This window comes from Alosa pseudoharengus, unplaced genomic scaffold (genome assembly GCF_046254945.1).
Source record: "Alosa pseudoharengus isolate Yale_2024_CS ecotype anadromous, Long Island Sound unplaced genomic scaffold, YU_APseudo_1.1 YU_APseudo_1.1_scf_10, whole genome shotgun sequence".
Lineage (NCBI taxonomy): Eukaryota > Metazoa > Chordata > Actinopteri > Clupeiformes > Clupeidae > Alosa > Alosa pseudoharengus.
In genome coordinates this window covers 5,484,588-5,506,349 of record NW_027468565.1, presented here as the reverse complement: position 1 = coordinate 5,506,349, position 21,762 = coordinate 5,484,588, and the positions used below count along the sequence as shown (strand labels likewise).

At 40.4% G+C, this 21,762-nt stretch overlaps 1 protein-coding gene across 3 annotated transcripts; it reads right to left on the bottom strand.

The window, feature by feature from the left end:
- Positions 1 to 708: 708 nt before the first annotated feature.
- Positions 709 to 20,355, bottom strand: nutf2 (nuclear transport factor 2). 3 transcript variants are annotated; one of them, XM_076303818.1, is made up of 5 exons: positions 20,262 to 20,355; positions 18,448 to 18,569; positions 14,062 to 14,133; positions 13,848 to 13,946; positions 709 to 1,422 (listed from the first exon to the last, which is right to left on the bottom strand). In XM_076303818.1, exons 2-5 carry the CDS (start codon positions 18,544 to 18,546, stop codon positions 1,309 to 1,311), a joined length of 384 nt encoding a protein of 127 aa, XP_076159933.1. In that variant the 5' UTR covers positions 18,547 to 18,569; positions 20,262 to 20,355; the 3' UTR covers positions 709 to 1,308. The 3 variants fall into 3 exon arrangements, with proteins under 3 accessions (XP_076159933.1, XP_076159935.1, XP_076159934.1); XM_076303820.1 differs by lacking the exon at positions 20,262 to 20,355 and adding an exon at positions 20,215 to 20,235; XM_076303819.1 differs by lacking the exon at positions 20,262 to 20,355 and adding an exon at positions 18,692 to 18,847.
- Between the last annotated feature and the right edge of the window lie 1,407 nt (positions 20,356 to 21,762).

The window sequence follows — 21,762 nt, the reverse complement described above, 5'->3', positions numbered from 1 at the left end:
AAATGACGTTCTATGCTGAGGACACCTCCTTGTCAAACCATTCAATCACAATCAAAATAAGCAAACAGGCCACTTACGATATATCTTAGCCACACATAAATAGACAAACCCCTATTGAAAGCGAAAATCTAATAAATGTAATAGACACATACCACTGCCAGATGCATATGACATGCTTCATGAAATTCTGCATTTTAGTACACCCACATCCTTCTAGCAGTTTAAATCATGACATCCTCCATGGCCAGGTCTACCAAATCTAAGCAAATCAGCATAGCTTGTTCGTTTGATAGACTCCTGACACTGGCAACGCATAGGCTAGATGCATACTTACAGGTTTTTCCTTGGGGATGTCAATGCGATGTAATGATAGGTGAATTTCGAGCGAGTCAAACTGTACACCCTTATAAATGATTAACATCATTCCAGCTCTGCTTAATCAACAGCCTAAATAAGTAGGATAGTATCATACTGCAAAGTGAACATTTAGAACCTGCTTTTTCCATATGAACACACATGGATATCAAGTGTTCTTTGTCATGTTATCACAGAAATACTGATATGCTTCACTGTTCTGTGCTAGAACAAAATTTTAACTTCAGTTGTGGAAAAAAAACATATAAAAATATGCAGGGAATAAAAAAAATACTTGGCAAGCACAACACAGGGGAAAGACATTATGAGCAAATGACCGGTGGAGGAACAAGATTACATTGTTAAGAAAAAATCAAGGTTTTATTGTATATCGTGGCTGCAGTCACAGAGAGCAGTGAGTGATAGATGGGAAGCACACTGGTCTGAGCAAATAGGGCTTGGGTGATGACCATTTCAACTTGTCTTTGGATAACTAGAGCAACCTGACATTACACAGAAAAAAAAAGTTAGACAAGAAAAATCTGTTCCTAAAGCAAGCTGAAAACACAGTGAGCTAAAGAAAAAAGATAAAAAGTATTATTGTCAAATTAACAACTAAAATATGATCAAACAGCAACTGCTGGGTTAATATGTCCTTCCCCCATCCCCTTGTCCAGCGGTCCTCTGATGTTTAAGCTCCGCAACTTCATGCAGGTAGGCATAGGGCAAGGGTCACTTTGATGGATTGGTGGGCTTTCAGCAAAGGAACACATCTCGTATCTGTTGCAAAGAACACATGTGCCTGCATGTTTTTCTGTGACTGCAATCCGGTGCTGTTTTCTTTTTTCAGAGTGATGAATGACGGGCAGATCGAAAAAAGGTTTAGGCCTCACTGGCGTGGGCACCCCATCCTCCACCTTCCCCCAACATGCCTCCTGCCAGGCTCTCGTGCGTTTAGCCAAAATTGTGTATCGCCAAGCGGAACGTGTCATTGGTGCACACCCATGCGTCATTAATGTTCTTCAGTATGAAGCTCTGATGAAATCCCATGATTGGGTCGTCATCTGCCTGGAAGAGAACAGTATCAAGGTCAACTTAGATTTGGAAATGGGTTTTACGTTCCAACTGCAATAAATGGATACACCAACTGTGTTACTCTAGAGACCCTTGTTAGACCTTGAACCCCCCCCCCCCCCCAGAAAGACACATATTAATTAATTAAGTATTCAGCCCCTTTTCACATTTTCTCAAGTGTTTCTGAAAGGGTCTGAATTCTTATGTCAGGTGGCTTCCATCCAAATCAGTCAAATCTTTTATGCACATTTTTACAAATTCCGCTAGACAAAGTGTAAATAAGTGCATTTCCATCAGCTGTGTTGTGCAAATTAAAAATGGACACTGTAATAATCAAGAGGCCTTGTGAACAGCTGTGGAATCCAAAAGGAAGGTCATCAAGGTAACATTAACGTAAACATCTAACAAAATTGCAACAAATGTTCCCTATATTTAAACCCTATGCGAATGGCAAGTTAATCACACCTAGCAAATCAAATTTTCAATTATATTAGAAGATATATTATTTTAGCCATATTTGCTTCTGCTGCTTACATATGCTTCCAGACAGAATTTTTTGGCTATAAATGGTGGTGAAAATGTGCATTAAAACATTGGATGGAATCTCAGCTAAAGTTTGCGGTGTCTTTAAAAAAAAAAAAGTTGCCTCAAACATAACTAAGTAAGTCTTCTGGCCCACATCCTTAGCCTGGGTGAACCCAGACAAACATTTTAGCAAATTTGAATTTGCTCTGCAGGTCCATCTGGCCCATTTGCTAACAGGTTCATCTGGGTTCACCCGGGCTACCACATCCTTGCCCGATGGTCACATTTATAGCTCATTTCAAAACTTAAGGGCATGCTGTGTTATGATGCACATTTACCAACGGGCAATTTATCACTATGACAGGTGGTTGGCAAAATGCAGGTCATGGCTATGGCTATTCAATTAATACTAGACATTCAGGGGATTATATTTATTAAAATACCATAAGGATCAAAACGCTAAAATATTCTTGAGGGGGAAGGAGAAAAAATAAATAAATAAATAAATAAATAAAATAAAAAAAACACACACCCTCTGCATCGGTTTGAAATGTCCATTTCCAGTACTTAGTTGCTACACAGAACCAGTTGCTAAATAGAATCCAGGAAAACGGTTGCCAAACCGTCTCAGATTTTGCTAAAAATTTGCCTACATAATGCTTAGGTCCCAAAGCTAACACCTGCAAAATACTGTTGTTCAATCACAATGTTTCCTCAGTTTTCACCCTCGATTCTTTTGTTGAGCCATTTTCTTGGAAGCTATGTTTGGGCATCAATAAATAAGCCTTCCTTGCCTGACAACTAACTTGTACCGCACACCCACTGATTTCATGTAAGGCCCTGGATTCGTAACATATTTGGGCATACAATATTAAGGGCATTATAAAATTATATTTTTGTACCCACGTCGTCCAATTTTTTTGTCTGCATATAATTACAAAACATAATTAATGTTGTGCCAATATGAGCAAAACAATGAACGACTGCTAAAATTGTATGTGGGGGAGTTTGTAGGAACATGAAAGTTTCTATAAGAATAGCTCAATGTATGATAATTTAGTGTACAAAGTGCCAATGTAGTATATTCATAAATAAATACACATAGTAATTACATTGATATACAGAGGGATGAGAAAAATACATCAAAATGTATTTCAAAATACCTCATTTAAAATGTATCATTATAACCTACACCAGAGGTCTTCAATTGGCGGGCCGCGGTCCGAGTCCGGACCCTGACGTGATCCTATGTGGACCCGGACCATAATTATTGAGATTTTCCCAGAGGATTTCAGAGCTGCGCTAAATGTTTCGTAGGTTAGGATAACAGCATTTACTTCAGTAGCTTCAGGAACCATCATCTCGCTTGCCCCTACTCAGCCAATGAAATCTGTGCATTCTGATCAAGTCGAGTCAGTGAGTGAAGTTACTATGGTGAAGAGACTCAGTGATAGCCTGACAGGGAAAACGAGCGAGGAGAGGAGATGGGACGAGAAACAATCAGATGGATATGTAACAGAGAGGGTTAAAGCGGAGCTAGTAATCAAGGATCTCTGTATGTAAGTTAGCAATAAGTAAGTTATTTTCAAATCATGGATTGCTCTAAGAGGAGAAAGCTAGACAGCGAGAAAAGGGCTTTTAATAACGATTGGAAGGCAATTCCACGCAAAACTGTCACGTCGATAACGCCAACTAAATACCAGGGCATCGTGTTAGGTGTGACAGTTTTGCGGGGAATTGCCTGGACCGACTCTTATACATGTTTTATATTCTGAGACAGTAGCGATTTTTAAAAGTGCCAATTCCAAGCACCACTACTACACAAAGCATATATTTTGAGCAAATGTAGGGTAGGCTAGGCCTACCCATTCAACAGTGAACTGAGACCACTGAATATTTACGATTTAAGAGGGCAATATTGATCCACCACAATCTTAACATCTTAATCTTAATACTGGTTAGCGCTTTGAACTTGTAACCGGAGGGTTGCCGGTTCGAACCCCGACCAGTAGGCACGGCTGAAGTGCCCTTGAGCAAGGCACCTAACCCCTCACTGCTCCTTGAGCGCCGCTGTTGTTGCAGGCAGCTCACTGCGCCAGGGTTAGTGTGTGCTTTACCTCACTGTGTGTTCACTGTGTGCTGAGTGTGTTTCACTAATTCACGGATTGGGATAAATGCAGAGACCAAATTTCCCTCACGGGATCAAAAGAGTATATATACTTATAGATCTTAAAATGGCCAAGGCTAGGCTACTTAGTTTTTCTCCCCAATTACTCTTATTTATTATATTTCTCCTCATTTCGAATGTACTTATTTTATTTCACTTATATTTAGTTGTCACAAGCCTACAACTAGTCTGCATGCATGCATGCATATGCATACATACATGTGTGTGTGTATATATATTATATATACACACACACACACACACACACACACACACACGTGTGTGTGTGTGTATATGTATGTATCCTATACATTATGATGCTCCGGACCTTTGCTTGAGGAAATTTTCTGTAACTGGACCTCACTGAAGTTTAATTGAATAACCCTGACACAATATAATAGCCAAGTTATGTATCAAGAAAATCTGCTTTTACTCTTACTACATGGGTAGTTTTTCATTTCATATTATATGTTATTATTATTGGCTAGACTTCATTTTAAAGCTAAACCACTTCCACAACTGATATTAGCAAAATTTGGACAGAATGGATAGAACATTTGACCACATTTCACCATTTTATAACATCTAACAGATGCAATGTGAAAAAAGTTTAGTGAACACATAATGTTAACAGGCATAGTGGGTGTTGTAGTGTAGGTTAAAAATTACGTCCAACAGAAATTTGACACCAGCCTTAAAAAAGTTTAACTGACTGACCCCTTTTGGCAGAGGGCACACCACTGCTATACTTCATACCAAGCACTAACCTCCCAACAACATGCCCAGAACCAATTTGAACATCAGAAGCATGTATGCTTTGGGGGAAATCATCCTAAATTTAGCCATCAAAGTTTTCCGTCAAACACTGTCCACTCCAGCACATGAGAATATGCAATACAAACTCCACATATATGCTGCCACATTACATTACATAGATGGTGATACCATAAGGAACAATAATAAACTAAACAGACTTCGTACCAATATTTACCTCATAATAATGTCAAGAAATTGCCTTTGTTTCTGATGTCCACTCCAACACATTTCAAGTGTAATGTTTAGGGTTATGGTAAACCATACATTTTCAGAATTAAGTTCTCTTGTGTAATGCCATCATGCAGTTAACAAGCATATTTTACCAGGTGGTGCTCTACTACCCTGGCCATGCCCACCTTTCTACTTTTAGGGAGATACTAGCCTGGAACACCATAGCCCAGTTTCCCTCAGACAATTTTTTTTTTTTAAATTACAGGCCAATCAGTGAAACTGACTGTGGTAAATGGTAGAAACAATGCCTGCAGGCCTGCAAACATCAAATATTGTAGTTGGAAAAATGCAGATTATCAATTTATTTACAGCAAAGGTAGGCGTCATATGCATTCTATCCTGACTGCAGATTCTGTTTATAGTTTGTGAAGTTTATGTGAATCTCTGATCAATGTGATTGAAATCATTGGTCCACCCTAACCAAAGTTAATGCTATGTCTACGCTCGTCACCTTGCTAACGTTGTAAAGGATTCCCATCATGAGTGACCAGACTATTAACTCGTGAATAAATTAATAAACAGTCATGTTTTCATATGATAAGACGCTTATGTTGGTGCCACTTTATCTGTCCCTTTCAGTCATTTGTTCATATTTGGAGGGATTTCTCTTCTTTAGATTCTGCACATACACTACCCGTCTGCTTTGACCGTGGGGTTTTATCATGAAATCCACAGGTTTTGAATGTTTTAAAAGTGTCAACAATTAAAACAAAGCGCACACCCTGATTGTGAAATTACTCACATAGAGAATACCACACATTAGAAATTCTAAAAAATTCTACCCAAAACAAATCTTATGAGTGTGTGTGTGAGTGAGCAAGTAACTGGGATTGAGTTAGTGAGTGAGTGAGTGAATGAGGGGGAGTGATGGCGCCTTCATGCCACATCGGATATTCAGAAATTCCGACCTCCGACACAGGAAAAATTACTTGAACGCAAAGTCGGTTGAATTTTTTTGAGTCTCGTGCCGAAGTTTTGTGGCCCGAGTAGGCATGGGCCAAATGATTCTATTCCGGGAATCAGTTCTTTCAGTTCCCTTCACCTTCACAAATCGTTCGTTTGATTCGTTCTTTCAGTTCCTTAAGTCAAAATATGCTTTAGAACACAGTCTCATATGGTCTGTTACATCATTTATATAAATATCAAGCTTAATATTAAGCACATAAGTGCCTTTTTCCATAAATATACTGAATGGAATGCAGTAAGAATCAAATGGCGTCTTCCAAGTTCTATAGCTGGCAGGCAGGCACGTAAGTAAAGCCAGGCCTATCATTTGTTTACCCATGGCAACGCGGTTGCAACCTGCTGTAGTACTCTCATTCACGTTTTAGACTCAATCGCAATATACGGTCGAGGGAGATGAAGCTCTGTTCGTTTGTATCTTTTATTACGTGACCATATTTTTGTATGAACCAGTTCTGTTGTTTTGGGAATCAGTACTCGTCGTTCACCTTCGGGATTCGTTCTTTCTGACCGAATCAGTCGCGAACTGCCCATGCCTAGGCCCGAGGTATCCGACTTGACGTCACTATCATATTCTCCAACCACAGCGGCCTCCCTTACAACAACACAAGTGGCGTATCTCACTCTCATTACAAATAGGCAAGGAAATGTATCACTAAATTAACACTATACATAAAAACACTTTTCCTTCTTTTCCTCTTTCATGAACACACTATTTCCAGAGGTCGGGATTTTTAAAGTAGGGTCCTCAGAGTTTACGATCGGCGTGAAGGCAGTATGAGTGAGTGAGGGGGTGCAGTGAGTGAAAGAGGATGTGTGGTGAGAGAATGAGAGAGAGTCTGTGCAGTCTTGTAGGGGGGCAGGAGTCTCTTGATGCCTTTGAACAGAACAAACTTTTTTTAAATTCTGCATTTAGACGTCTTTGATAAGGCCTGTTGATCAATCCAGCAAAGGAAAGTAAATGTTCTTCTTGGGCAGAGACTGGGATGATTGTGTTAAATCTCACAAAGAGGTGCTTGATTAAGGGCTACTGTTCTAAAGACACCTAAGCCAGGTAGACACTGCATTTTTTTCCCTGTCGCATACAACATGATTATTCACACTCTACATGTTTCAATCAGAGCCCATTTGATATGCACACAGTATAGGCATACATTTCACTGCTCAACACTGGAAAACAGCGGACAGTAGGGTGGTCCTTCAATGGGGTAAAAAATATTTTTTTGGAAATGTTCAACTCTCAACCCCTAAATGTGTTAGGATGTCAATAAAAACACACTGTACACAATTTTGAATTGTTCCTACAATATCTGGAGATAGCTCAAGGCCTTTGAATATTTCCGGAATTGCTACTTTTTGCAGAAATTGTACCATTTAAGAACGCACAACAAAATAAAATGCAATATTATTTGTTGGTCAGACTATATAATAAGGAGAATAGCAATAATAAACAATGTCAATTAAATATAGTATAGTATAGTATAGTATAGTATAGTATATATACTTTTTTGATCCCGTGAGGGAAATTTGGTCTCTGCATTTAACCCAATCGGTGAATTAGTGAAACACAAACAGCACACAGTGAATACACAGTGAGGTGAAGCACACACTAATCCTGGCGCAGTGAGCTGCCTGCTACAACGGCGGCGCTCGGGGAGCAGTGAGGGGTTAGGTGCCTTGCTCAAGGGCACTTCAGCCGCGGCCCACTGGTCGTGGCTCGAACCGGCAACCCTCCGGTTACAAGTCCAGAGTGCTAACCAGTGGGCCACGGCTGCCCCTAAATCAATAGCCTAATGAAATAAACAATGAAAATGAGGGGGGGAAAAGCAATAATAAACAATAATATCCATTCAATCAATAATATAAAAACTATAACATGGTAAGACTACATTAAAGAGAATATCAATAGTAAACAACAATGTCAAATTAATCAACAGCCTAATGAAAATAAAACAATATTTTACAAACCATAATGCATAAAAAGCGCTTAAAGAACTAAGTGCATGTTGAACAGATATGCCTTTAGACCCCTCTTAAATGACCCAAAACTATCACAGGAACGGAGAGCACTGGGCAACTCATTCCACCAACATGGAACCACTGAGGAAAAGAGTCTTGAATTTGACCTAGCATTTATGACTGGTCGACACAACAGACACTCATCAGAAGACCACAGTGGGCGGTTGAGGATGTATATCTTGATCATTGAATTAAAATAACAAGGAGCAGATCCAGTCAGTGTCCAAGGCCAAAAGAGAAAGTGAGAGATTTAAATTGTATTATCATATTGTACAGTTGTACACCCGGGACGTCCTTTTTCTCTTTGGGCCAGAAAAAAGTCTATCTTCTGGATTCCTGAGATGAATGAGTGCATCTTGATGTGCGATATCAAACAGGTCTCCCAACTGGTCTACGAAGGCCTCTACATTGCACTGCTGAGTTCTCTTGGCATTTTTCTTCAGCTTCTGCCATTTGTCGTGTTTCCAGTTGTTTTATGGCATGATGTTGGGGACGAACGGGAATCCTAGCCTTGTCCTAGAATACCAAGACTTCTTTGATCACCACTGTTGCACTTTCATTAAGTTTTTTTAAATGTTTTATGGTAATATTACAACAAACATAAAACCTGCTTCTTGGAGGGTAACTTTGTTCCAGTTATTTCAGTCTCTTCGGATCCAAGTAACCATATAGCGGATTTGCTTCATGTTGCTTCAGCCATTGTCTCAGTGTATATTGTCTATTGTGCTTCATTCACATTGATGCTTTGAAAGACATATCACAACTAAAACAGGAGTTGCTATGAATTGCTCAACAGCATATTATTGGGAAATACCGAAATCAGCAGATGAGATTAGCAAATCAGCATTGCAAATTTGAATGGACAATATGGAATTCCCATTTCAATGTGGTCACCAATAATCAATACACATTGTCATGGTCAAATAAGTCCATTGCTGCCATAAGCATATACTATTAAACAATTATACATGCTAGCACAATGTATCACATAATACGCGAAAAAATACTGAATATGCACACTGCACAGTATGTGTTAAACTTTAAAGGTCTTAAGCAACCTCTAAATATTGATTAATATTGATAAAACTTTGCCCAATTATTTTTTTTATTTATTCAAACATTTTGGTTGGCTGAGAGCATGAACTTTCAAAAAGTTGAAAAATAAGGACCACCCTAGCGGACAGAAATTTCTGACATACCAGGTATCCAATCGAACAGGCCTGTGGAAAATAATGATGGTGAAAAATGATGAATAGTGATGCGAAGAAAATCGATGCAGAAATTTTAATAATAAATGCGGAAAAAATATGTGGGCTATTTTGTTTTTAACTACCAGTAGGAGACTTTGGTAATGGAATTCGAGGAGTGCACACAGTCACCAAAAGCTGATGCAGCAAAAATGTAAATGATCCATGCATCCAACCAGTTTACTGGGTTCTCCTTTTCTTTAACCCATGTACTACACCCTTCCAAGAAGTTTAATTCAAATCAGCCGCTATTTTTTTTAAAACGTAGGCTAATGACAGACAGGTGAGAAACACCTAAGCTATAACATAGGCCAATGTTGATATTTGTATTTCAGATGCGGACCAAGTAAATCTTTCCATCGCGTTCACCACTGTCTCAGACATAAAGTGAAAAAAGTTAACTTACGGTTAGATGGATTGAATAATTACATTCCATGAGTAGCCTACACAATCTTCCTTGTCATATTAGCTAAATACAGCCCATGTTTTTTCCCCAATAACTTTTATATAACATGAGTCTCTTTATGATCTTGACCTGTGTTGTGGCATGGATGAACATGCTTGATCAGCGGCGTCATGTCATACTTAGTTTTGCAATTGATATTGTGCACCTAATTTGGTTTAATGTGAAAGCAACTGCAATTGCATTTAAGTACACATAGACATCAGGGATGTAAATTAGCACCAGCCACCAGCCAAATGCTGGTAAAATATTAAAGTGCCTTTCAGGAAAAAGTAATAATTTAATATTCAGTAGCTGGTGATTAAAAAAAACCTCCCCTGATACACACTAGTGGTGTCAACAATAATCGATTCGGCGATGCATTGCAATGCGGGGCATGCACGATTCAGCATTGATGCGGTAACGTGCCATAATCGATTATGTCACTGTTTATTTTCTGGCCTTGAGTGGACAATAAAGTTGTGAAGTTTCAATTATTTCTGGGGGCATTTCCGGAGCAACGTTGTAATGACATGCGCAGCCTGTAGCTACATGCTAAGCGGCAGCACTAGCTAGCATAACAACGGGAGCGTACCTATGTTCCCCGGGTCCTATGTTCCCCCGCTTTGTATGAGACCGGGGAACATGGGACCCTTTTTTAAAACCCTAACCATAACCCTAACCCCGAGCGGGGAACATAGGACCCGGAGAACATAGGGATGACCCCCATAACAACAACACTAAAGAATCAAGATGACGGTGGGAGATGAACGCGATAGACGGGTAATAAAAAAACGCACCCAATGCTTGGAAAGCGGACATCTGGGCACATTTCGGAGTTAATGGGAAACTAGACAAGCCGTACACGGTGTGTAAAACCTGCCACACTAAAATCAAGCACGTTGGCAATACAACTAACTTCACGAACCATGTCGATCGTTGGCATCCTGAGTTGACTTCGTTACTGTGTGTGCAGTATGTGCAGGGTAGGAATTTCACGATGGCCATGGCCATCGTTGCCCCTTGAGTTGGTTGTAATGCCCCTTTGAAAATCAGAGGTTTACAGGCCACGGTGGCTTTGGTGTCCCCATCTTTCAATATTCTGTTTTGCGTCAGACTAATAACGATTTTTATTTAGCCTATGGCCTGTCAAAATAAGCATTCACAGCGCAAATTAATTTAGTCTTTTAAGAGCTTTTTCTCAGCTTTTAAAGGGACACCAGGCAACGTTTTCGTGTTAATTAATCATCTTCCTAAGTCGGTATATGGTTAAATGACTCATTACGGGGCGAATTAAGGTTCTCTCTCCCGCCCCTACTGCCTGTAGGAAGAATATCCCACTTGCAAGTTCGGTGTATCCTACCCGCCGACCGAAGCAGGATCAGTTTACAGTACAGAGGCAGGCTAACGAAACGCTAGAGATTGTTGCAAACGTGTGTATAATGGCAGAGCCGGCGAAGAAGCAGCGAAAACCCTTGACGGAAGACGCAAAGAAAAGGAAAAGAGCTTCAGACCGAGCGAGGGGGAGTTTCATAGAGAAACATACCAAACTGCCATTATTAAACTATGCCAAGGTAAACTCGTTTTGCATTCTATAATCACTTTAAGAGAACATGTTTGTGTTCGTTCCGACTAAGTTTGGTCAGTCATGAATAATACTTTTCAAGATATCAATGCCCAAAAATGGCTTCACAGATAATGTGTTTTTCAGGCTGAACTGAAATATCAAGGGCTAAGAAATAAGAAGACATGGTATTTGGAGAAATATTTTACAGGCACTGGTTTTGGGACCCATTCATGATATTGACATGATTTTAACAAAATCTGAGATGGTACAAAACGACTTTATCGAATTTGCCATGGAATGGCCGATATATTCAATAATAATCTGTGCAAATCATGCACAACTCAATGCAAGCATACAAAACCCCTACAGCTCAAATTAGCCTACAGCTCATAACTGCCAGTCTAGTGTAGGATTAGTAAAAGCCCAATCACATCTCGAAACAGCCCACAGGTCCTTACAGATGATAGTTATTAGAAGTCTGTAGGAGAGACAAGGTTGTGTAACCGGAAATGGTCAAATGTCAAAGGTTGTGCAAGCCAAGCCTGAAGACTTCATTGGTGCAAAACCAGATATTGCTGAATTGTCTCAGCATGAAGGTCTGATGGAAGGTCAAGATCTGGTCATCGTCTGCCTGAGAGACACAATATACCAAAGGACTGTAGCATGCCTACTCAGAGTAATCTGTGACGAGACCAAGGCTAAACATGATGTTTAAATACATGAACATCATAGATCATGAAGTGTAGAAAAAGACTAAATTAGGAAAAACTGGTCAAGAAATGTGCCAGGAAAATAACAAAGCTTTGGTTGGTCGAGTACAAGAGACCATGTAGTTAAGACATGATATTTATTTCAAATACATCTTTTGTGTTTATTTTAACACAAGTACCAATGTCTGTTGTCAAAAAAAACATCTAGTCCAGTTTCAATGGTTTGTCTCCAGAATACTCATCAGGTAGTTCCAAAACTACACCTGGGCACGCATCTTTTTTTTCAGAAAAAGATAGTGATATCTTTGAGTGTTCACAGTAAAAAGAACCTAGTACAGGGTACTAATCTAATACATAACAAGAGGCCGTTTTCCACTACAGGAACTACAACCTTTGTGCAGAGCAGTTGCTGACATTTGCAGGGGAGAAATAAATCCGAGGAATTAAAATCTGTGTGGCTCTGAAACGACTAAGTGCAGGGCTCAACATTGATGGTTGCTTGGTTGCCCTTGGCTACCAAATTGTTATAAGTGGCAACCAGATTTGGTTAGCTTTGGCAAACAAAACCTCATGCCTGGTTGCCAAGCTGGCAACCACTTTTAACCACTTTAAAAAGTTAACGCTGAGCCCTGACAAGGTGGCATTTGCAGAGATGAAAATGTGGGAGATAAGTGCCAATTTCAAAACAAGGTAATTACATTTTACTGAAGTAGTGTCTGAAGGTCACGGTCACTAACTGAATATGTATGCAAAACATCAGCTGTCAATATAGATGTTAATCATTGTAACATAATGCTGGTATCTTCATTTATTCATCAAGTAATTGATGCCTGCCATGAATCCCAGTTTTCATGCTGCTAAGAATTTTTGTGGCAGCCCACCATAGCAAAATCCTTTCACCATGGCAAGAAAAAAATAAATCCAACTAATTATCAATAATCCAATCCAGCCCCTTTACCCCTTTAGTGGCCCCGATTAATTCCTAAAATGTGTTTAAATGTAGACCACGTTCCTCAGCTGCCTGAGAATTGTTCTAATTTTTGTTTGTGCATCTCTAGTGGTTAAAATAGGGCATTTGCCACAACTTTCAACGTATGCTACACCTGACCGAATCTAAGTGCCTTCACAAATTTGTGCAAGCTTGCTGGGCAGTTTAAATTCTTATCCAACTAGCTTCACACATAGCCATCAATGTGTAGGTCAGGTAGTTCTCCCACTACAGCAAATAAACGAAAGACAAAAGGGACCATTCCTGTTAACATTTGAACCATTGAACCAACCCTAGAATTCCTATAGTGGAAAGGCGCCTAATGGCCACCTTACACCAAACAACTTGGACAAGATTTGGGAAAGATTCTTGAAAGATTGTAGTCTTTTAACTAATGCCCCCCATTCAAGCTTTACCCAAAAGACTCCAATCTTTTAAGAATCTTTCCCAAATCTTGTCAAAGTTGTTTGGTGTAATAAAGCCATAAGATGATGTCACTTTGGCGAGCTGCTAAACACATAAAAGACATTTAAGAGCATCCAAAATTAAAGACTTTAAAATGTACAGACAAACTGTCACTACGGAACTAATTTGTTTTTCTTTTTTATAAACAAGCACTGATATGGTGATGGGACATGCTGGCCTCAGTGCTAAACTTTCCAAGGCCCTGGAAGCTAAACCTAGAGAGGTATCAGTAACTGAGATACTCATACGGCAACACAGATGCACACAGATGCCACTCACTTTTAGTTGTCCTACTACCATACTCAATATACAGCTGTCAGGAGTGGGCTGGTGGTCTTGTGCAGTTATGCTGTGAGCGATTTTTTGGAAAGGCAGACTCTGGGGGGTGGGGGGGAGAGAGAAAAAGAGGCAAGTCATTTCCACAGCTTAAAATCTAATTTTCACAGCAAGGAATTTACAGGAATAACAGGATGAAATGATTTTACAGACTTACAGAGAGCTTCTCGACAATTGCTGCTTTCCCAAGGAAATGCTGTCCCTCCCACGTAAGGCATGATGCATCAATCTAGAAAAGATAAGAGGAAGAGGAATGCTGAATTAGCCAACCACAGGGCCATATTATTCACACCCAGAATGAGGTGTGAACTATATAACTAGTTGAATTACCAATTTTGCCAACAATTCCACATGGCCACAGGAAGTCTCTTCCTAGTATGACTTTTCTCTTACAATGACCCCATTTTGGGACTGGAGTGATTGTCAAGTGATATTAGTATATATTAGTCCAGTACTGTGATATGATGGCTACAAAAAAATAATGCAATCTATGCATGAGAACATGTTTTGAGGGCATGTGATGGTCAAGATGTTAGCCATCAGCATGTTAGCCTGCCATCAGAGCAAATTGTGGCTCCAAGTCACAATGAATAAAATCCATCTTTAGATGGGGAGCTCAAGAGACAGTGTCAAACAGGCAGAGATATGTTGAATGCCTGTGGCAGATGCTTTGTACTGCTATTTCCAAAGAGAAAGTTCTCCATGTTTTTGCTGCTACAATACAAAAATGTGCTGTTAGCATTCTGTGTGACGCATAGCAGATGGACACCAGTGTGGTCACTGTTCATCCCCGGATAAGGGACCCTGCAGGCTCAAAAAGTTCCTCAGTTGAATGCTTGTCAAAACTGGTTTGTTACTTTAAAGGGCATCTAGGGGGTATGTTCTGAAAGACATAAACCAAGGAGAGTTTTGAGTTTGGCTGCTAAAGCAAGGTCTACTGAGACAATAACTTAGACAAACACTTGTCATTAGGATCTATGACAACTCTGTGAGCATAATTAATGAATCTAGGGCTGGGCGATATGGCAAAACAAAGGACCCCCCCAACCCCAAGATTTGCCATAACTTGCCATTTGTCTTAAAGGTGCAGTCAGCGTCAAGTCAAGTCAAGTCAAGTTTTATTTTTAAAGCGCATTTAACATGCACAGAGTGCAACCCAAAGCACTCCACAAACAAGACACATAACAAAAAGATAAAAGATGCCATACATTTAAAAAATAACAAACACAAATGATGCCGGACGGAGCGGCGTATTCGCCAGCGTACCCGTGACACCAAGACATACAAGACAGACAAAAAACAAATTAACAAATAAAAAGTAGAAAGAAAATCAATTTCAAAACAAACAAAAAAAATCATGTTAAATTAGTCCAATTTCCAAACCAGCTGAAAATGTCCAAGGACAATGATGACCCTCGTGAAAACGGCGCACAGCTGTATGCAACCGATGCAACGCCAACAACGTTCTTTATAACTGACCAACCCGGAGAATTCACTGGCAGTCTGGAGAGCACTGGAAGAACAAGACAGTCTGAATTCGTGATGGGTGACCCTGCTGATTATCGGCTCGGTGGTCCTAGACGGCGACCGTTTGTTGTTTCATGGTTGACGCTGTCATCAGAGTTCCTTAGCATTCAATCAAGACTCCAGGCACCTAACGGTAGATGCTAGCATGGCAGCTCGTATGTCAGCCGCAGCTCGGTGGTCGTGGCAGTTCCAGATCTCTTGCAGATTAACGTTAGGCACCCTTGCTGAGCAATCCCTCTGTCCAGACATTGGATGTGCAGCGTCACGGATAGATGAGGGACTTCAGAGACATAAGGCAGGCTAGCCAAGGCGCTCATCAGCCCAATGGAAGCTGGTTAAAGTTAACTTGACGTTGATGGTGTCAGCAGAGTTTGTTAATCAGAAAAAAGGACTAAGAATAAGACAAAAATGATCGAAAATAACAGAAATAAAGAGGGATTACATTTAACTAGAAAAATAAATACAAAGAATTAACAGAACATTACATAAAATTACAAACATTACATAAAAACAAACAAAAACATGATGCCAGACAGAGCGGCGTGTCTCGCCAGCGTCCCCGTAACCTAGCAACAAAATGCAGGGCTTAAAGCAAAAAACATTTCTGAGCCTGAAGTTCTCAAATTGTTTCAAGATGTCAGTCCTACAAGACTATTGACTATTTTCAAATATTCATCTGCCAAGCCCACGCCTGAACACTTTAAGCCCTGTATATGTATTAGTAAACGCTTAATACGCTTTTTTCCCAACCAACGTACATTAGCTCATCCCTCCCTTCAGTATACCCAGACAAACTCCCCGCAGGGTTTCGTCTTTGTTTGGGGTACAGGCTGCCTCCACTTTGTTTGCTTCTAGTTTTCGGAGCCTGGGCTGCCTACAGAGACCGTTCTTTTTACAGTGTACTCCTAGAAATGGGCAGGAATAGGTCGTGAGAGATGATAACGGAATGTGACAAAATTGTATGGGCTTGAAATCATGTGCAATTGCTGACTACACCTTTAAAGGCTACAAGACATTTATGTAGAATGTATCACCCCTAATTCTATCATTTACCAAAGAAACGGTTAAAAAAATGCTTAAGAGACCTTGCATTGTATTATTTACAAAATGTCAAGGCTTTCCCTCTCGTGCATGAGGACAAGTTTGTGGTATAACTTAACAGACATTTCAATATGAAGCATACTAAGTTGCATTCTTAGAAGACAGCAATTAATTATTGGTGAATTAAGCATATTACATTTGAACTAACTGATCACACAACACTAAGATGTCTTCAAAAGTCGACTTTACTCTTATTTGCCATTTCCATTTAAATTTCACTGATTGTCAAGTGCTGTGCTATCGCTTAACCGGTCATATAAGGACAGTGAAGAGGAGTAATGTTTATTTAGCACTTTTATCAATTGTAGACAGTAGCCTCTGTTCAATAAAGGTTTATAGCAGTAGGCTACATTTAGACTCATCACTTGCATACAGAACACAGTGGAAGATGCTGCGGGCTTGATTAAAGTAGTTTACGGGCCATATGTCGCCCGTGTTTTGCACAGAATAGACCAAAAATGTTTAGTGCCACTATAGCAGAAATCACAGATCAAATCAAGGTATTCCTTAAACATTTGTGCATTCTAGCACCTTGTTCCCTTTCCTACCAGTGTCTCATGATAGATCAGGTGTACATTGTGCATTCCTTTTTCATTGTTGAAAAACAAAAGGACTGTTCTCAAAACGGGGGTCACAAAAACTAAATGGGACAGCTGTAAGCATATTTCTTCTTTTGTGTTATAATGGCGTTTATGTCACTGAAAGGGTTTTGCATAAAAGAGATAATTGGCTTGTTTCCATTACAGGTACACAGACCTCTACCCAGGTAAAGAGGACAGGTACAATAATGCCCCGCTACTCAGCCCTTTCAGCTGTTGTGTCTCCACTGCTTACAGGACCTACCCATGCACCCTTTGCTCCGCAATCGCTAATTAGATTAACTAAAATATCATAGCAGCTGCAGCAAATACTCCCCACACTGATACACCTGTGCTAAATCTGTTATTAGCATTTGGCACAGCTATATCCGTGCTGGTTTTTGCAACTGCTAGCCTTTTCTTAGAATTTACGCAAATACCTTTAAATGGAGTGAAGCGAAGCCGTTAAACTACAAACCCCATTTCATTTCATTTCATGTTCATAAGGAAGCATTTTTGTCATGAGAGATTCCATCCAATGAATGATGTTTTGCCATCATGGAGGAAGGGTGGAGTCTGACTGCTGCAGACATCTTGCTCCCACAATATTTCAATGTTGTGTCACATGGTGATGCTCTGCAACGCTGGAGAAGGTCAGACAAAATGCTCTTGTGTGCTTAATATGAAGGACCCGATCAAGGACTGAGAATTGTTTGCTATGGATACGACAGGAAGAAACACTTTCACCCCACCACCAATGCCATGTTCGTTCGAATGGGGGAAAAATGCTACATCAGGAAGGTGTTTAACAGGACAGTAAGGAATCAGAGATCATTTGAAACATATGATCTCTCCTTCCTCTCCTCTAATATGCCTTCAATATATTCCCGTAACCTAGTTTGAAAGGCAGCATTGATGCCTCCTCGATGCTGACCGTTACCCATTACTCTGCGGCTGCTTCCTTGGGCAAAAAATTGCGGACAACTTCTTTTGCTATCATTTGAGTGACAGCAGAGGAAGCACTTCTCAATTTGGCTATTTCTGCATTTTTCACTGTTAAAGAATCTGTAATCATCAATTGAATGAATTTGCTATATCGCCCAGCCCTACTTGGTAATACAGGAAATTGGTGAAAAACATTTCTATTCATTCAGGAAGACAACATGAGTGTGCTTCTCCCTGAATGCCAATGTGGCCGAAATTTGAGAAAGAAGGAGAGAATGGGAAAGAAAGCTCTGAAAGCTGTGAAAATTAATGGCAAAACATATTGTAAGGTAATAGCATCTTCAGCTGACACAACAAAAACACACCACTTGGACATAAATATCCAAACTCACATATATTGCTCCGAGCTGGGTCCTGTCTGTGTCAAATAACTGGTAGTAGTGCTGGACGAAGCTGGATCCTATTTGTTCCCAAATTGGCTTGTCTCCCATTCTGATTCACCCACAAACAGGCACTGACAGGCATAAGAGAAAACATGAGCAAACACTTAACATATATAAGAAAAACAATGCACAACGCAATGCACAGCAGTTCATACTCTCGTGAGATCAGAAAGGCCAAGACATCGAATCATACCAAATTAATGACCATGCAACCCCTAAAATGATTTGCTTCTCTGACAGCGGGTTCAGTGTACGTAGTTGTCAAACTAGATTTTCTCTCATTGCACAGGTACACTGTTGTCAATATCTGTGGAATGTAGCCTACCTTCATCGTGCTGTACACATGCCACACCCATTGCACTCAGTTATAAATTATTCTAAAAACACGGACAAAAGGCAGTTTTTCTCAATTTTATCTTTAATCTGCCAAACAGGATATTTTCTTAATATTTAGGTACATTTAGATAACTGTTAACGTTAACTGGTTGTGATAGCTGTCGTCCCGCTAACATTTACATTATTCGAACCAAAAGACTTTACTGTTAACGTTACTGCAACAAAACGGTGGCATTGTACGTTGTTTACATGCAAGTGTTAACCTACTCCGAAATATTTGAGCAGTGAGGTCGTGTGTCTACTCTCCCGCGATTCCGCTGAGCACCAAGTAAAGCCGATACACACCAGAACTTTCCTCAGACGAAAACAGACACTGCTTTGGTGCAGTGTTACTACATTTCCACAAACTTAAATCTGACCAACAATACCACATATCTAAAAACGTTTCAGACAAAATGTCAATTATTCTACTTATTGCATTTTAAACAGTCTTGAATCTGCCTGCTAACTTAGTTTAGCTAGCACACACTGGAATTAGCCTGACACTAGATAAGCGTTAACGTCAGTGGATTTGGCCAGCAAGCAAATCATATTAGGTAGAACTCCTAGGCTCAAGAGTCTTCTGCAACTTTATTCGAATATAGATCATTCCTAACATTACAACAGACCGCGGTCTATCTCACGGGGGGACACAAGGCATTAGGCTACTAACGTAAGGACTTGCTAGGTTGACTGAGGGACAGGCCGCTCTTATTCGTTGGATGGATTGCTAGTTAGCATGCGATGTACGTTAGCTAACGTTAAACTCATATATTAACCAGCTAGAAAAAGGGGATTAAATTACTATTCAGTTAGTAGCAAATGCACGTTGAGAACATTTGCATAACATTGACGTGTGTCAGGAGCCAGACAAATAGAAAATATCTAACGTTATCTTGCAAAAAAGCGGGCCAGTATAGCTAACTAGCAACATAGGTAACTAGCTAAGGTTAGCTGCTTCAATTCTGTATGAAAGTGAAAACCTTAAACGCTGAGAAGTTGATCGTTGTAACCTACTAATTACAGAGAAAGTAAGGCGGCAACTACAGAAGGGTCACGTGTAATTATTTGCACAAATACAACATGAGAACATGAACCACTGGATAGCACGTGCTTCAGTTCCATTCTAAAAATACTCCGCCATGGATGGACAGTCTGTATATTGGACTGAATCAGGTTCAGCGACTAACGGGGCCCATACGTCCCCTCGTACAACATAGGCGTGTCCAAGCATTTCTGCCGGACTACCGCCTGTCAAAAAATACAAATTTCTACACAATCCTTTTGCTGTATTCCTAAACAGTTAAACACAACAACTAATGAAACCGAAAGACAACCAACCTCCACAACTAAGCTCTTAACGTTACCACTGACAGCAAATTACTTACCTCCGTGAACCCTAAACCGTTTCACCGGTTCCCAGTTATGGCGATTCAGAGCGCGGCCGTGAGGTTGAGCCGCGTTCAGAGCATGCTCAGAACAATGAAGCCACACTGGGTAGATACTGGGAAATGGAGTCTTTCCACTCAGAAAATGTGATCAAGCGGGAATGAAAAAGAAAGTAGCCTATCCTAGTTTGGGAAAACAACGGAGCCCGTAAACCTACCTAAGGGTCATGCTTGTGAGTATTTTATTTTATCGCATACTTTTGCATATCCTTGCAATATTTTGCCTTGGCCGACAGAATGTGTTGTCAAACATATTCCCAATTATTTTAAGGGAATACATTACCCGAGATAACGCAAAAGTATCTGACAGAGATCTGGTGGTGCCCCCCCCTTATGACCTGGATTGTCAACTACTGGAAGACTACACTGTGCCTGAGTAATCATAACTCAGGGGGGCTGGAGAGGAAAGTGCACCCCAAGTTGAATGTTTTAAGCTAATTTGGTGTTTAACCAGAGCTAATTTAATAACTAAGCAAAATCAATTTGCTAATTTAACAGCATGGGCAAGACCTTAACCCAAACATTAATGAGTCAGCTCAATTATGGTCCCATGCCATGTGATAGCCATCCCATGCACAAACACTATTGCATGGTGATAGAGTTGCATTTGCCTGCCATTTAAATTAGGGCCTAATATCTCCATTCCCTTTCACCCCCTCTACACCACAGATTTCAACTACTACACAAGGCCCTGTCATGTTTAGATGACTGTTTAGTTAGTTAGATGTCTCGGGGTGAGGGCAGGGCTAAGGTGAGAAACTTCACACGATCTTAACCATCTGCAGCTCAGCATGGCAAAGACGGAGCAAGTTATGGATTTGAGGAGGCAGGAGGGCCAAGGAACCAATGACCCGTTTCCACCCAGAGGATCAATGTGGACGTTGTGGAGTACTACACGTGGGAGTATACTCTGACAATACATATACTGGGCTAAGAACATTCAAGCCCTGTAAGAAGGGCCTTGTCTATTTTTTGAGGAGGCTGTGTGGGCCTGAGGCTTTCAACATCTGCCAGACAATGCTGGATGTCCTGCACTTTCCTGCTTGCTGTTGAACCAAGCTGAGGATCGTGGACGTCAACTTACTCCTGATCTAGTCCTTAAGGCCAGTGGTGTTGCATGATTAGCTGATAGCAGTGTCAGACAGGAGGATGATGTCCAAGTTGGTCCTTTATGCTGTCCTTTATGTGCTGGACCAGCACAGAAGTACATTCAGTGCAGGACTGATGTACCACAGAGCACTATAACTCCTCCTTCAATACCATCCTTCAATACTCACATCTCTCTCTTGGACCTCTCTTGGACCATCAACTACTCTACCCTGATCAAGAAGGCTCACCAGTGTCTCTTCTTTCTGAGGAGACTAAAGAAAGTCCACCTGTCTCCTCAGATCCTGGTGAACTTCTACCACTGCACCATCGAGGCATCCTCACCAACTGTATC

What these genes read in the sequence shown, in the direction of transcription:
- nutf2 (XM_076303818.1), bottom strand. Translation starts at nt 18,546, where the DNA reads ATGGGAGACAAGCCAATTTGGGAACAAATAGGATCCAGCTTCGTCCAG. An exon ending in CCCAGCTCGGAGCAATATAT is followed by an intron (nt 14,134 to 18,447) that starts GTGAGTTTGGAT and finishes TATCTTTTCTAG; the next exon opens with ATTGATGCATCATGCCTTAC. An exon ending in CAATTGTCGAGAAGCTCTCT is followed by an intron (nt 13,947 to 14,061) that starts GTAAGTCTGTAA and finishes CCCACCCCCCAG; the next exon opens with AGTCTGCCTTTCCAAAAAAT.